Below are 17,827 nucleotides of genomic sequence, written 5' to 3'. Positions count from 1 at the left end.
CCTCATCACTTAGTTCTCCCACTGGAACTTTGATCTGTTCCCTCTTTTGGGCCATGCTTCTCTGTCTCCTCAATTTGACAGGCTCCTGTGTTTGCCACTCTGTCTTAGGTAGAGCTGTCGCACCTGCTACATTGTAAGTGCAGAGCCTTAGGTATTCATCAGTGTAGGGTGACCCGTTTCACCATGGTTGTGGCACTATATGTGACGGAGGGGACTGAGAGGAAATAATGCTGCTTGCTCATCACTCACCCCTTTTCCAGGTGCTTCTCCCACTTCCCGTATGGGACTGGTGCGTCTCTACCTGTTGTACTGGCCATGGTTCCCAGAGTGGGTGGGCCTGCAGATGTTCTAGGACTGTGGGGGCCCTCTAAACAAACAGACTCTGCTGAGAAACCAGTAGTTTCTTCTGCCGTCCCAACCCCCACTGGTTTTCACAGTCAGAAACAATGAAGCTTTATTTTCCCTGGTGCTGGAACCATGAGCTGCGTGGTCTGGTGTGGTGCTGAGAGTGCTCCCCAGGTGTCCCTCCCTACTTTTTTTAATGTGTGACTGCGCTTTCTGCCCCCCTGCCACAGCCGAGGTTGACACCGCTGCCTCTATGCCATGTCCCATCCGCCCTGGCTCCACTCCTCCCACCTGTCTGGATGAGTATTTCTTCTTTATATCTTTGTTTGTTGGACTTTCGTACAGCTTGACTTTCTTGAAGTTCTGGTTGTCTCCAGTTTTGAGGTAGTTGTATTCTTTCATAGTTGTGGAGGGAGACACAGCATGTCTTCATATGCCTCTATCTTAGCCAAAAGTCCCCAGATGATTAATTTTTTGACCAAAGGAATGCATCTCAGATTTTTTTATAGCACAGGACCTGGCACACAGTGGATGACTCATTCATTCATTTTCTCATGCATCCAAAGATTTCTTGAACATTTGTGTGTAAGCTACTTAACTAGGCCTTGGACATATAATGATGGGTACTCGCTGGGCTCAGTAAATTCCTCTTAATAATTACCATAACTGATAATTATCAGGTACCTTTCAGAAAGAGTGTAATTGGCTTTTCTCCTGTAAGTGGAGGTGCACTACAGGCTCTATTAACTCTGTTGTAAAAGCAGGGACACCAAGACATAGAGATTAAGTTATTCATTTACGGTCACCCACTTCGTTATGAGTAAAGTGAAAGATTAAGATCCTTACAGACTCTTATCTGAACCAAGGTGCTAGAGGAATTAATTCAGATTAACTGGGGTTCATATTTAATTTAAATGCTTTTATTTAATTTCTGCTACATCTGCCTTCTTAGACTAATATTTCTTTTTTTATTGAGGTAATATTCGTTTCGTCGTCGGCAGCCGTCCGTCTCGAGAGACGATGGTGTAGCTTCTTAAGAGTCTATCTGCACCGCCGAGAATGGCTGTGCAGTCCGACTCGGGAGTGACATAGTATCTGTCTCCTCCCGTGTTGAATCGACATCTTGCGATGACGCTGAAGCTACAGAGCCTGGGCAGGGTAATATGGAGGGTCTGCTGTTGCCCATGCAGCAGACCCCCCCTCTCTTCGCAGCTGAAGGGTCCAAGGGAAAGACGGAGTCGATACAGCTTGGGTTCAGGTGCGCCGCAGGAGTTGCCGGTGTTGACTACAACATCAAACCGCCTTAGGGACTCCGGCTCCGGATTTTCTGTCGGGGTTTACTCCCTTAGCCTTTCCCCTGAAGAGGTATGCCGCAAGGCAGCGGAGGTTTTTTTGGAGTCAGAGTTTTCCTTCTCTGATGTACCCTGACTGGAAGATCGAACCAGCGACACTTAGCTCGCAGGCTGACGCTCAATCCACTGAGCTAAACCAGCCAGGGCTAATATTCGTTTATAACATATAAATTTCAGGTGTACAACATGTCACCCCAGTGATCACCAGGTTCATATTTCTGAATTGCTTTATTTCCACTTCAGATACTCTTGGGTTAAATCAGACTTCAAGGGTCCATGATATCATCTGAAGCAGAACTACTGTAAGTAGAAAATATTAAAAAGCAGTTTTGTATTTCCATATACTGTAGTTTTTGTTTTGTTTTTTAGTTTGTTTTTACTAGGAGTAAAAATGGGAAAAATAAAGTTGGGTGAATTTTGAAATGTAAAAAAAGCAAATAAAATTCTACTTTAGTATATATTTTCCAGCAAGTGTAGCAAATGAAGGATAGATGACAGTTATCATTTTATCTCCTTTCAATGTAGCTGTAAACCATTCTACTAAATAATCTGATAGATTACTGGCTATGAGCAGAGAAAGGGTAAAACTCTGATGATATATAAATTTGGATCAAATACAGGCTTCATCCATGGCCTAGCCCACTCAGCTGACAAGGTATGTTGTTAATTAAACATAATGTGCCACATGTACATTGCCCTATCCTGTGTTTATCTTGTTGGAAACCAATTATCTGAAACAATTACTTCAGTGAAAATTGTCATATCAGTTTTATAAAGAGCAAAATAACCTGGACTCCTTATTTCTTTCTGGCAAAATCTGATGTTGTTTGGAGCATATTCTGCCACATGCCCTTGGAAGACAATTTCCTTCCACGGAACGAGAGGTGTATTTTGATTTGTCTCATTCCCTTTACAAGGAATTACTTTAGGATGGGTGCGTGACACAGTATTGGCCAATAGGACCCAAGGAAATTATGTTATAGGCCTCCTCAAAGGGTCCCCCCCTTTGAATTGGGAGGGAGGGGAAGAGAGAGAATATCACAGTATCACAAGTATGGGAGGCAATATCCCTGTTCTTTGTGGGATGCCTCCATTTGCATCTGGTGCAAGGAATGCTGAAGCCATTGTACAACCCTAACAGGTGATGACAGGAGATATTACCATTATGCTGAAGATGGTAGAGCAGAAAGAAGAAATCCACTTGGGTCTTTGATGACATACTTGAGGTACTCAATTAACTAACCTTAGAACCATCTTTCCCTATATTTATTTTATGAGAAAATAAATTTCTTATTTTTAAAAAGTCACCTACAGTCAGGTATTCTGTTGGGTTGATGCCTTGATCCTTGCTAGTGAAGTAAGAAGTGAGAGCATGTATGATAAATATGAAGTGTTGGATTTGAAAAGTTTGAAAGAGATATTTCAGCTTTCACCTACAGCCCCCTTCCTCTTCTTTCCCCTTACTCTGTCCCCACCCCACCTTATAAACACTGGACTCAAACAAGGGCCAGAAGACACAGTGGCAGACTCAGAGAATCTTTCCCTTCTGATTACCTAGCCCTTGTTTTTGTCTTAAGCTTATTCTGTTTGGCTCTTTTCTTCCTCAAAAACATCTTCTGTCCCAGGAGGCTTCTCAGTCAATGAATTATCAGACATGTCTAAACCCCAAGCCACAGCTTGGGTCAAGTGGGGTGCCCCAACTTCAGCATCATTTTGTGCCTGTATTTAGAATGCTCTGCTCCCGCTGAGAATGGATAGAGAAAGAATGAAAATGGCTCACGCTCAGGGTTAGGAACTGGCACTGGCATGGGAGAAGGTCACAGTATTCAGGAGTTATAGCATAGCTTCACGAGATTATAACTCCTATGAAGGCCACATAGCACACAGCTTAGAATGCTGAGTATAGACTTAGTGCTCAACAGATGTGTACTGAACTTAATTGAAATAATTGCTTTCTAAAATGAAGGTTAAATGGTTTTCTTCTACTGAATCTTCCATGCAGAGAGTGCCTTTCACCCACCAGTCCCTTTCCTTCCAAAACAAAACCTTCAATACTTTCACCTCAATTATCTAAGTTTATTTTTATGACACACTTATGAGATAGGAGATGGTGAGAATAGTTTACCAGGAAGAAGTGAAGACACAGTTGCTCTAATTTGGCCAAGGTTGCAGAGGGTGTTTGTGGCAGAGCTGGGATGACCCATTAAGTCCTCAGGCTCTCAAGCTATTGTTCTGATGTTCCTGTAAATACTTGTTTTGATAACACTTTCTTAGTTCTCTCTCAATGACCTGCTAATTGCCCATGCCAACCATATTCTGGAACACCAAGGGCCTACCAGTCAGCCACAGTCTCAGGAGGATGTAATGAAAAGTATATTTAAAAAACCAAGGCACAATATAGTATATTACTTGTTTAAATATGTATATCAATTGTAGCCTCAAGTCTAAAAACTTGTGCAAGAGGGAGTGGTACTGTTTTTTTTTCTCTCTTGATGTAAAAAGAAAAAAGATATATCAACTGTTCTGAATGAAACACAGCTGAAAACCAAGTGAGAAATTCACCAGTTTACGATTGTGCTACTCAGTCTCTAAAGGACTAGGAGGGATGTGCCTTTTCTCCCTCCTCACCCAGAAGGTTCCATGTCATTGCTTTCTACATGTACTTTATTAAGAAAGCCTGGATGGTGGTGGAATGTTTAGTATAAACCTTGACACAAATGCTAATTACTATTCTAATAAACACTCAGACTTTTTCCTCATTCATTTTCACTTTATAAAGAAATGTCAAGGTGTTCAGAAGACAGCATCCAGACCTGGAGGAGGTTCAAAGAAGAAAAGCTGCAGAAGGAAGAAAGCCTGATGGGAAGGGGAGCATGCGTGGGGATTGAGATTGCTCCTGTGAGGCGATTTTGGATTAATCCTAGGCTAATCTCCTGCCACTCATCTTGGCAGACAAAGGCACTGCGGTATCAGAGCCTCTGAACTCCCGCTGTGCAGGACCAAGAAGAAGGACAAATGGTCCCTTATTCGAGGCTGCTTTACCACCCAGAGGCTGGGATGGAGGAAAGTGAGTGGCCTGGAAGGGACACATGGCTGGAGGCTAGACTGCACTCCCCTGGAAAAAGCATTCCATCATGTACTGTTAAGTATGATGATTTATTACTGTTAAATATAAAGTTAGCTGTAAGTCTTTGTAGATGTTCTTTATCAAGTTGAGGAAATTCCCCTCTATTCCTAGCTTACTGAAAGCTTTTATCATGAATGGGGATTGGATTTTGCCAAATACTTTACAGTGTCAATTGATATGACTATAGGATTTTTCTTCTTTAGCCTGTTGATATGTGTTGATTACCTTGAATTATTTTTAAATGTTGAGCCAGTCTTTTGTAAATGGGATAAATTCCACATGGTCATATTGGAAGAGGTGATTTGCTAGTATTTTGTGGAGGTTTTTTGTATCTAAGTTCATGGGAGATATTAGTCTGTAGTTCTTTTTTGGTAGTCTTTGTCTGATTGTGGTTATCAGGGCAAGACTGTCCTCATAAGTTAAATTGGTAAGTGTTACCTTCTATTTTCTGGAAGAGGTTGGGTAGAATTGTTTTTATTTCTATTTAAATGTTTGGTATAATTATTCAGTGAAACCATTTGAGCCTGGAGATTTCTTTTTGAGGTTTTAAATTATGAATTAACATTCTTTAATAGTGATAGGAGTTTTCAGAGTATCTACTTTGTCTTTAGTGAGTCCTGTTAGTTTGTGATTTTTCAAGCAATTGGTCTACTTCATCTAAATTCTAAAATATACGTGTGTAGAATTGTTTGTAGTATTTAATCCTTTTCTGTCCTTTTAATGTCTGCAGGATCTGTAGTGGTATTCTCTATTCCATTCCTGATATTGGTAATTGTGTCTTCTTTTGCCAGCCTTGCTAGAGATTTTTCAGTTCGATTGATCTTTTTAAATATCCAGTACTTTTGTTTCACTGATTTTATTTATTGCTTTTCTATTTTTAATTTTGATTTCTGCTGTTAAGCACAGGCCTTTTGGAAACTCACTACATAGCAGAAAAAACTTGTGTAACAAATAATTATGATTGTATGATCCTATTTATTTGAAATGGTCAGAAAAAGCAAATATATAGACACAGAAAGTAAATTAGTGGTTGCACAGGTCTGATGGAGGATATGGGGATTAACTACATGTAAATGGGCTTGAGGGATCTTATTGGAGTGATGGAATCATCTAAAACTGGATTATGGTAATGGTTGTCCAACTCAGTAAATTTACTGAAAGTCATTCATTACATTGTACACTTGAAATGGGTGATTTTAATGATGTGCAGTTTATACCTTAATAAGCTTGTAAGAAACAAATAATTGTGAAATAATGTGAACAAATGTAATAATAGAATCATGTAGTCTTGTTCCCCTTTAACAGTTAAGGAAATGGAAAGTAAGTGATTTGCCAAAAATCGCATAACTAGTTAGTGATAAGGTTAGCATATGAATCTAACCCGATTTAACCAAGACCAGTCATCACCAGACATAATAAGACAAGTGACATAGAGCTACATGCCCGGATATAGATACTATTCCCACAAGGGATGTTGCCTCTCTCTCAAAATGGTCCTCACCCTGTGAAGCAAATATCACCCTGAGTGGTGACCTACATGGCATTTCACACACGTGCTGCCAATTGACAGGGCTGTGCAAGCTAGCTAGCCTCTAGCAGAGCTTTGACTTGATCAGCCTTCTTAGTTTCAAGCAACAAATATCAATTCTGAGTGATAAGGGTAGGAGAAGAATTGAGCAGCTCACAGAATCATGAAGGTTAAGAACCAAGCTCAGAGCTGTGCAGCTAGGAACAATGCCTAAAATCATGCTAAAATGGCCCAGCAAGAAAACTGCTGTTACTGATGTTCCTGTGCATACTGGACTCTGTCCCTTCCTCCAGCGCCACTCCCACCACTCTAGGAACTCAGTTTGGTCACAACTGTGGCTATTGCAAGAGAGAGAACTCACTTCTACTATACTTTTAAAAATATTTTATTTATTTATGTATGTATTTATTTACTTTTAGAGAGAGGGGAAGGGAGAGAGAAGAGGGAGAGAAACATCAGTGTGTGGTTGCCTCTCGCACGCCCCAACTGGGGACCTGGCTTGCAACCCTGTCATGTGCCCTGACTGGGAATTGAACCAGTGACCCTTTGGTTCACAAGCTGGTGCTCAATCCACTGAGTCACACCAGCCAGGGCTATCATGCTTTTTAAGTGTTACTATCTCTTAATTCAAATTTATATGCAGGAGCTTCTGATTGGCCCAGGCAGATCATGGAATTAAATTGCAAGGCAGGCTGGTAAAATAAACATTTAACACCTTCTGTAAGCTTCCATAGTAGTAACCAGGCTCTACTTTTCCTCTAGTAATCATATGTTGATGAATTCCCTATATGCACAAAGTGAATTCAGATGCTTGCCAGCCAACACACGCGCACACACACACACACACACACTCAAATTTCCACTAGCTTTGCTCAAACTGTGGTACTCAGGCCAGCTTTATTGGCATCAACTGTTAGAAATGCAGATTCTCTGGTCCTGCTCCAGATCCTCAGAGTCAGAATCCACTTTTTAACAAGCACCCCAGATAATTTGTATGTACTGTACCTTAAAGTTCAGAGGTGCTGCTCTACATTATAAAATGTGCAGTCCTTTTTAAGTTCCAAAGATCAGTGACTATTACTCTCTACTTATCCATAGGGTTGTCATATTTAGCAAATAAAAATGCAAAAATCTCAGTTAAATTTGAGTTTCAAGATAAACAATGAATAAATTTTTAGCATAAGGATGCTCTGGGATTAGAGATCCAAGATGACAGAGGAGTAAGTGAGAGCTACACTGACCTCCTCCCAGGACCAGCCTGGATTAGCAGCTGAATTGTGGAGAGGTCATCCAGAATGACAAACTGAGCAGTGCCTGAAAGGAGGCCTTATAACCAGATAGATAGAAGAAGCCACTTCACCACAGCGTGACCAGTACAGAGTGCAAAGGAGATGCTAGAGAGCTGGCTGGGCTCCCACAGGTGGCAGCTGAGGTACTGGAGGGATATTTCAGTGGCTGGAGGTTCCCCCTGAGAAGTGTGGGGTCTGAACCCCAGGCTGGGCTCTGCAGTTTGCAGTGCCAAAGCTGGAAAGGCACCCAGACAACATCCAGCTGTGAAAAGTGGCAGGGTTTCTGTCTGCCAGGGAGAAATGGCTGAAGACTCAGATAGCCTTTTAAAGGATCAACACAAAAAATATTGTTTGTAGCCATTTACCTTAGGCTCCAGAAAAGGTGGGGCAGAGTGGACAAGAGATGCTTGAGGAGAGTTTGGGGATGGTGGCTTTGGGGAAAGGACACAGGGAGCAGCCACCAGGATCCCAGCGCTGAGTAATTCCCCATACTACAGGAACCATCTTGCTCAGGCAGAGCAGTCCCTTCTAAGTGGCATCAGCCTGAGGGGAAGCAGTAGCCCCACCTACAAGAATTACTCTGCCCCATGCTGTGGTGCTTAAACCTGACTGCTGATTACAGATTGACAGATTAACAACTGAAGGAGACAGCCACAGACTGTGGATCGCTGGTAGTCTCGAAAAGGCTGCCTAGACCCAGACTGGGACACCATCTGATATCACCAGGGACAGATCCAGAAAGAGAAGAAAGTGGTAAAACTAGATCCTACTGAGATGAATTCCACCGTGGTCTTCTTAAAGATCCGTTATTTTCTCTCCTGCACAGCTTTTTAATATTTTTTAAAAAATAATTTATTTTTATATATTTATTCATTTGTTTGTTTATTTATTTATTTACTTTTAGAGAGAGGGGAAAGGAGAAAAAGAGGGAAAGAAACATCACTGTGTGGTTGCCTCTCACTCGCGCCCCCAACTGGGGACCTGACGTGCAACCTAGTCATGTGCCCTGACTGGGAATTGAACCAGAGACACTTGGTTCACAGGCTGATGCTCAATCCACTGAGCCACAGCAGCGAGGGGTCCTGCACAACTTTTTAATATTCATTTCTTGTCCTTCAAGTTTGTGGCTATTAGGTCACTAGTTTTCATATTATAGTTTATTTCAAATCTCATATTTTGCTCCTTCCTTTCGTTAATCCTTTTACCATCTTCTTTCCTCTTCTTATTTTCATTTTAAATTTCATTTACTCTCTTGCTATGACTTGTTTCTATTCCTCACACTTACTAATTCCCCCCGTTCCAACCTCTCAAAATCACTTTTCTTGTCATTAGTAATCTTACATTCTTTTTCCCATTCATAAAATACCCTTATTCTCTCTCTACCTTTATCAATCTTTAATGGTTGGTTGTGGATATGATGGTTGTTGCATTTCATCGATTTTATTTTTAGAGCTTCACTATTTTTATATCTCAAGTCTCAAATTTTACCATTTCCTTTCCTACTCCATTTTGACTTCCTCCTGGCTTTTCCTTTTTAAATTTTAAAGTTTTCCAGTCTTAACCTGGTTTGCATTCTTCACTCATAGTATTCCTTCTCCCTCTGTCCTGTCAAAATCACTTCTTTCCTCTAGACATCTCTTTAGCTTTCCTTCATTTGTCTCTTCCTTCTTATCCCCATCCCACCTGTGGGGAATATGGGGTCAGTCAGGCTCCCTTTCCCATATATCCTAGTATGAGCAGCTTAGAGATAATAATTAGACGCACATGTGCAGAGTACTCACAATTATATAACCATTGATGTCATATTTTGGCAAGCACCTGGCTTTGTCTATGTGTAGTATATAGGGAGGGTGGGCCCCCCTCTAGTGGGAGTGAGCAAGAATGAATTCTGAATGTCCCAGTACCCAGAATAAAGGCATTTCAGATGCCCCCTCAATTCTGTGTCTTTTCTTTCGGCTTCCCGAGTTCAAGTTGAACCTATCAGGCCTTGGGCATTTGTAGAACACCACCTATATTAATATTTGCTCTGTTATTGATATTGCTATGCTAGGAAAAGGGGCAAGTGCAGAGCAAGTGGCACTGTTCCCTCTCAGGCCCCTCCCCCACATACAGCACCACAACATGGTGAAAAGGGTTTCCCAGCACTGATGAATACCTAAGGCTCTGCCCCTTACAATGTAACAGGTGCAACAGCTCTATCTAAGACACAGAGGCAAACACAGGAGGCTGTCAAGTTGAGGAGACAGAGAAGTATGGCCCAAAAGAGAGAGCGGATCAATGATCCAAAGGGAGAACTAAGCAAGGAGAAGATAGCCTAACAGGAATAGAGTTCAAAACACCGATAGAACAATGCCCACAGACTTGACAGACATGAATGAATATGGCAAACACATAAGGGAATAAGTGAAGGCAATACTAAGAGAAGTGAAGAAAAGTCCACACAAAACCAATGGTGAAGGGAAGGAAGCCAGAACATAGGGAAGAAATAAATAGTCAACTAGTACAGAATGAAGAAACAAGAATGGAAAAAAAAATGAGGAGAGGCTTAGGAACTTCTGGGACAACTTTAAATGTGCCAACATCTGAATCATAGGGGTGCCAGAAGAAGAAAAAAAGAGCAAGTAATTGAAAACTTAGTTGAAAAAATAATGAAGGAAAACTTCCCTCACTTGGCAAAGGGAATAGACATACAAGTCCAGGAAGGACAGAGAGTCCCAAACAAGTTGGACCTGAAGAGGACCACACCAAGACATATCATAATTAAAATGCAAAAGATTAAAGACAAAGAGAGAATCTTAAAAGGAGCAAGAGAAAAGCAGAGAGTTACCTACTAACGAGTTCCCATAAGACTGTCAGCTGATTTCTCAAAAGAGACTTTGCAGGCAAGAAGGGATTGGGAAGAAGTATTCAAAGTGATGAAAAGCAAGAGCCTCAATCAAGACTACTATATTCAGCAAAGCTATCACTTAGAATGGAAGGGAAGGTAAAGTGCTTCCCAGACAAGGTAAAGCTAAAGGAGTTCATCATCACCAAGCCCTTATTATAAGAAATGTTAAAGGATCACATTTAAGAAAAAGAAGATAAAAACTATGAACAGTAAAATGACAACAAACTCACAACTATCAACACATGAATCTAATAAAACAAAAAAAACCTAAGCAAACAACTGGAACAGGAACAGAACCATAGATGTGGAGATCATATGGATGGAGGGTCATCAGTGGGGAGAGGGAAGGGGGAAAATGGGGTAAAAGGTGCAGGGATCAAGAAGCATAACTGGTAGCGACGAAGTAGACAAGGGGATGCTAAGAATAGCATAGGAAAGGGTAAAGCCAAAGAACTTACATGAACAACGCATGGACATGAACTAAGTGGGGAGGGATTGCTGGAGGGAATGGGAGTACTGGGTGGAGGGGGGCAAAGGGAAAAAAATTGGACCAACTGTAACAGCATAATCCATAAAATATACTTAAGAAAAAGAAAAAATTAAATAATTTCATTTTCTTATAAAATCTCACATGACCAGTTATCTTCAGAGCTTAGAACTAGGTAAAACTTTTTCTCTAGTATACATAAGTAAATAAATAAACATTTAATAAGTACGTTTGATCTGCACAGCAATCTCAAGGGGGTGGTTGGGTAAATATTCCCAACCATGTAAATCATGGAGGAGATGCAATGAAAAGTCATTTACTCAAACTCAGAAGCTTAAAAGTGGCAAAACCGGTATCAGAACACACATCTTAGAACATCTCCCTTTTCAGTTTTTTATAGTACCCCATGAACATTCCATCACTCTTAAACAGACATGTTCTAACATCTGGAAAGTATTCCAAAGTAGCTCCTGTAGAACTAACACTTAAACATGATGGAGTCCCCATGATAAGATATGCAACTTATATACTATTGCAATGATTGAGATAACTTTAAATGTTACTCAGGTTTCCTAGGATATTTTAAGAATTGCAAACACTGCTGTTAGAATTTTAGAGTCACCATAATTACTTCCTTAAATATTTTTTTGAAACTAAACCAAATTACTAAGAAAATTACCTTTACACAAAGGAGCAAACTTTGAAAGAGGAGCTAGAGGTTTAATAGCTCTTCCTTATCTATTTCATTTCCTGAAAAAAAAATGTGTTGAATATTAACTTCCCAAGTTGAATATAACAAATGAAAAGGGGGAAGAAATAGAAATTCACCCAATTCTTGAATCATGGGTTGAATTTTGGAACATGGTTTGATCTTGTACTCTTTTTTTGTTGGTTCTTTCTTGGCATTTACTATCTTCTGATTAGCTGTATTGTATCTTCCCATTTTCACTGGATTCTCTTTCATTCTCTAGAGTTCATTTATTTGTTGCCTTCTAGAAATTCGGTTTACGTGAGAGACATGAGATAATTTAGCTAGGTATATTTGGTGTTCATCCTTGATCTTTTGGTAAGCCTTTGATTCTTCTTCCAATTTAAGTAAATAGAATTTCACTTGATGTTCAAGACACCTCTTTTCTTGTTCTAGCTTTTCAAATAATGCAACTAAGGATTTTGCTGGCATTCGCTCATAGACACGAATAGAAGATAGTCTATCTGAAGGAGCTACATGGAGTTTTTCCAGTTTCTCTTTGAGAGTAGCTATTTGCCTTTTTAGTTGATCATTCACTTCAAGTTGTATCTCATAACGGGTTTTCCATTCATTGCCTAAATTAGCAATAGTGAATTTGGCTTTCAGTTCCACTATTTTGTGTCTTTGTTCAATTATCAAGAATTGCATTAAGTCTTTCATTTGGAGTTCTTCCAATAACTCCAGTTTCAGTTGTTCAATGCCCATACCTTCAAAGTTGTCACCTCTTTTTCCCGCATAGTGTCTGGTCAGAGACCTCCCCATGCTATTGCCCTCAGCACCTCTTAGAGCAGAAGATCTGAAGGGATGCCCAAAGCTGTCAGGAGAAAGTATTGTCATGAGTTGATACCATGGTGAACTGAATTCCAGAATTCTTGGTTGAAGTCCCCTCACCCAGAACTTTGTGTATTTCATAACACTGCCCCTTGTCCCCGTTGTTTCTTTCTTCCTTTTTTTTTTAGATAACCGGTTATATATATTTCATTTTTAAATTACAACTTACATTCAATATTATTTTGTATTAATTTTGGTTATACAGCATAGTGGTTAGACAGTCATATAATTTACAAAATATCCCCCTTGATATTTCTAGTACCTGCCTGGCACCATAAATATTTATTATAATATTATTGACTATTAGTATATTCCCTATGCTATGCTTTACATCCCCATGATTATTTTGTAAACACCAATTTGTACTTTAAGAAAAAAAATCCTCCCCCAAGGATATGCTTAATGATTTTAGAGAGAGACGAATGAGGAGAGAGAGAGAGAGAGAGAGAGAGAGAGAGAGAGAGAGAGAAAGATTGATGTAAGAGAGAAACACTGATGGATTGCCTCCTTTACACACCCTAGCTGGAGATCAAACCCACAACCTAGATATATGCCCTGACCAGGAATTGAATCCTGAAACCTTTTGGTGTATGGGATGATGATCCAAACAACTGAGCCACCTGGCCAAGACCCAGTTTTTACTTCTTAATCTCTTCACTTTTTTCACCCAGTCCCCCAACTTCCCGCTCCTCTGGCAACTCTGGCAACCATCAGTGTTCTCTGTATCTATGTGTCTGTTTCTGTTTTGTTTGTTCATTTATATTGTTCATTAGATTCCACAAATAAGTTAAATCATATGGTATTTGTCTTTCTCTGACTGACTTATTTCTGTTAACATAATACCCTCTAGGGCCATCTATGCTGTCACAAATGGTAAGATTTATCCTTTTTATGGGCAAGTAATATTCCATTGTATACTCGTATATGAACCACAACTATTTTCATCCACTAATCTACAGATGGACACTTGGGTTGCTTCCATTTGTCTCCATTGTTTCTGATGAGAAATCAGCTGTTAATTTTATTCTATTTCCTTTGCATATTACATATAATTTTTCTCATGCTGTTTTCAAGTTTTTCTTTTTGGCTTTGGCTTTCAACAGTTTCATTAATACCTCTCTAGTTGTGAATATCTTCGTGATTGTTCTACTTGGAATTCATTACAGTTCTTGGATGTATAGATTTAAGTTTTTCATCAAATTTGAGAAATTTCACCCATTATTTCTTCAAATACTTGTTATGTCATTTTTTTCCTCCTCTCCTCTTTTAGCACTCCTATTATGCATATGTAGTGTGTTTGACAGTGTCTCACAGACCTTTGAGATTATTCAGTTATCTTCATTCTTTTTACATTCTGTTCTTTAGACTGGGTACTCCCTATTGATATACCTTTGAGTTTGCTGATCTTTTTCTTCTAGAAGCTGAAATCTGCTGTTGAGCCCCTTGAGTAAATTTTTTATTTCAGTTGTTATACCCTTTAACTACATAATTTCCATAATTTTTATCTCTTTATTAATATTTTCTATGTGGTGAGTCATTGTCATCATACATTCCTTTAATTCTTTATACATGGTTTCCTTTAGTTATTTGAACATATTTATAACATTGACAAGAGAGGGAGAAATATTGACATGAACAAGGAGCATCGTACAGAGTTGCCTTCCCTCACACGCCCCAACTGGGGATCAAACCTGCAACCCGGGTATGTGCCCTGATGGGGAATTGAACCCTTGACCTTTCAGTCTAATGAATGACACTCCAACCAACTGAGCCACACTGGCCAAGGTGAGAACATACTTTGCATAATTTTAATAGTTTTAAATGTGTTGTGAATCGTTTGTTTGTTTGTTTGTTTGTTTGTTTTAACTGTGTCCCGGTTCTTAAGAATAGAACCATTGGACTGGAAACTGTCAGGCACTGAAGACATGATGCTGAATGGACCAGAGCCCTTTCCCTCTGCCTCCTTACATTACAGGGACCAGGACCACAGGTCCAACCCCCACCAAGAAGAGGAGGGTTGTTGCAAATTGTATTATGGCCAAGAATATGGTCCAATTTGGTAAATGTTCAATTGCTGTGCAAAAGGAATGTACATTCTGTTGTTCTCTGGAGTGTTTTATAAACATCAGTTAGGTCAAGTTGATAGTGTTGTTCTCTATATCCTTACTGATTTTCTATCTACTTTTGCTATCAGTTATTGAGAGGTGTGTTGAAATATTTAAGTGTGTGTTGGTTTATTTTTCAATATTATCAGTTTTGTTTCATGTATTTTGAAGCTCTGTTATTAGATGTATAAATATTTAGAATTATATGCCCTCTTGCAAAATATTTCCCCCCTTTATAATCACAAGGTCCCTTTCTGTCTCTGGCAATATGTTCAAATTGAATTGTTTATCTATTTTTTAAATTGTGAGAGTTCTTTATATAGTCTAGATACTAAACTATTATAAGATATATGACTTGTAAATATTTTCTCCCTTTTTTTTTTTTTTTTTTTTTACTTTCTTGGTAGTGTCCTTTAAGGCACAAAAGATTTTAAATCTTTATGAAGTCCAATTTATCTAAATTTTCTTTGTTATTTTTTGTTCATAACATTCACTTATTGTTCTGCTGGTCTGGAGGCTCTGCGGTGACATTCCCTCTCTTATTTCCAATATTGGTAATTTTTGCCTTCTCTCTTTTCTTTATCTGACTAGTCTGGATACAGATGTATAAATTTTATTGATTTTCTCAAAGAACCAGCTTTTGGTTTCATTGACTTTCTCTAGCTGTTCCTGTTTTCTATTCAATTGATTTATGTCATTACCTTTATTATCGCCTTTCTTCTGCTTACTTTGAGTTTAATTTGTTCTTATTTTTCTAGTTCCCTAAGATCAAAGTTGGGGTCATTGACTTGAGGCCTTTTTCTCTATTATTATTTAGAGATTTAACTATAAATTATCTTCTAAGTAATGCTTGAGCTATATACAACAGCTTTTGTTATGTTGTGTTTTCATTTAGTTCAAAATGCTTTCTAATTCCCTTTTGAGATCTTGTAGCAGTGAACTCCAGGGACACATAAGGAATATCTATGCCAAGTAAATCTTGTTTTGAGTCTCAGAGTCGGAGGCACAGATGGGAGGGCAGGTCATATACGCCTACTTGTAACAACTGGTCATAACCAGGGAACTCAGGACTCCAACATGTTGTTGACCCCAACATTGAAAGTAAGTTCACATCATCAATCTTGATGTTTGTGCAAAGCAATCCTAACAAGATGGTAAAGCATGGTATACACAACAAAATCGTCAATCCACTGGTGATATAAAGAACACTCTGACAGACACATTCTCTTGGCTTGGTTAAGGGTCGATCATGGTTCTCTTGGAGACATGCAAGGAGTAAGCCACCAAACTGGCTGTGTTAACTCTTCCCTTTAACACCCACACATGAGATATTCCTATTGCTAACCACTGCCAGTTTGATGTACAGGTCTCTTGATGGGAGAGTGAAGGATGGTTAAGGATGGGCACATTTGGTCTCCAATCACATATAACAAGGAATCATTTGTTTTAATGGAAATTACTATCGTTTTTCATTTAAAAATATGAAGAATAAACACCTCTGCTTTTATAGGCTTGCTTTTTCCTGATTATGTCAACTTTCCCAGACTCGTGGAATACAATCCAAAGTCTTCACCCTGATATACACAGCCCTACCTGATCTCCCTAAACCCATCACTTCTCTGACCTCATCTCATACTGCTCTCCCACCTCATCCCTCTGCTCCAACCACCCCAATAACCCTGATTTTCCTTAAACACACCAGGCTTACTCCTGCTTCATGGCTGTTGCTGTTGCTGTTGCTGTTCTCTTTGCCTGGAATGTTCTCAGGAATCCTCATACCTCGCTCCCTCACCTCCTTTATCCCTCTCCTCAAATATTACCTCATAAGAGAGGCCTTCCTGAACATTTTATCTAGAACAGCTGCCACTGCTGTTCTCTGTGTCCTTTCTCTATTTTTTTTTACACCTGATGATCTGTCATTAATCCCAATATTTACTTACTTTTTGCCTGCTCCTCCCACAACTAGACTGTCTGCTTCATGGGAGCAGGGACTGTTTCTAGCTCACTGCTAGCACAATGCCTGGCAGACAATAGGCTCTCAGTAGGTACCTATTCCAGTGAGTGAATGAATGAATGAATGAATGGAGGGGGAGAAGGAAGGTAGTTGGAACACAATAACATTTCTTATCCTCAGCTCCAGACTGTAGAGGAAATGCTCAACTAAACTCTTAATTTTTTTCTCAGGACTTGAGTATGCAAATATCATATTGAATATAATAAAATTTATTTTATGAAGATGATTTTGGTTCCTCTTTGAGGCTAACCCTTCTAAAAGTTTTTTATTCTGTCTTTTTTTATGATTAGAAGTAACACTTTTGTGAACAAAAATGCAAACAATGCAGAAAGGGCTACAGTAGAAAGTGACAGTCCTCTGGACTGGGGGTTAAGGAGACTGGCAGGGCAGGGGATGGGGAGCATGCTCATTGTGACAGGGACAGCTGAAACACAGTGGCTGCATCAGAGCATCTGTGTCAATTGGTTCAATAAAACGTCCCCATGGATATATTGGCCACATCAGACTGTCCTGCTTTGCTATTTATAGCCTTTGCCTATTTTTCTAGGAAAGTATCTTTTTTAAGTGTTTACATTTTTTAAATGTGTTTTTTTTTTAATTTTATTTTTTGGTTATTCAATTACAGTTGTCCCATTTTTCCCCCATTGCTCCCCCCTCCCAGCCCATCCCTTCTCCCACAATTATATCCCTCCCCGTTGTCCATGTCCATGAGTCATTCATACACGTTCCTTGACTAGACCCTTCCCTTACTTATCCCCCTTCTCTCCCTCCCCCTCCCCTCTACTGACTACTATTCTAGTCATTTTTTAAATTTGTAAAGCTCATATATTAAAGAGCTTTTTTGTCTGTTGTGATAGTTATATTTTCCCCCAAATTATTGCTTGCCTTCTAACTTTTTGCTGTTTTTTGCCATTCAGAAATGACTTTTATTTTGCAGTTAGTTCTGATAATCCTTTGCTTTCACTGTCTTTGCCTTTGGTAGCATGTTTAGAAGGTTTTCCCCACCTCAGGATTATGTGTTCACAAGCATTTTCTTCTAGTATTGTCATGGTTAGATTTTGTTTTTTTATATTTAAATTTTGAGAATTTATTTGTCGACAGGATATTTCTTGAG

The 17,827-nt window shown here is 39.4% G+C and overlaps 1 protein-coding gene and 1 non-coding gene across 2 annotated transcripts; both read right to left on the bottom strand.

The window, feature by feature from the left end:
• Nucleotides 1-11,855: 11,855 nt before the first annotated feature.
• Nucleotides 11,856-12,525, bottom strand: LOC149990741 (coiled-coil domain-containing protein 169-like). The gene is given in 2 exon segments (XM_090264036.1): nucleotides 11,856-11,900; nucleotides 11,902-12,525. Coding segments are annotated over 2 exon segments (669 nt in total).
• Nucleotides 12,526-14,460: 1,935 nt separating this feature from the next.
• Nucleotides 14,461-14,610, bottom strand: LOC149990740 (small nucleolar RNA SNORA57). The gene has a single exon (XR_016508778.1). It is a non-coding gene; the product is annotated as a small nucleolar RNA SNORA57 (small nucleolar RNA).
• Nucleotides 14,611-17,827: the final 3,217 nt, after the last annotated feature.

The sequence above is a fragment of the Furipterus horrens genome, unplaced genomic scaffold (assembly GCF_987537825.1).
Source record: "Furipterus horrens unplaced genomic scaffold, mFurHor1.1.pri manual_scaffold_17, whole genome shotgun sequence".
Classification (NCBI taxonomy): Eukaryota; Metazoa; Chordata; class Mammalia; order Chiroptera; family Furipteridae; genus Furipterus; species Furipterus horrens.
The sequence above is the reverse complement of the archived record's forward strand: the minus strand, read 5'-3'. Positions and strand labels throughout refer to the sequence as shown.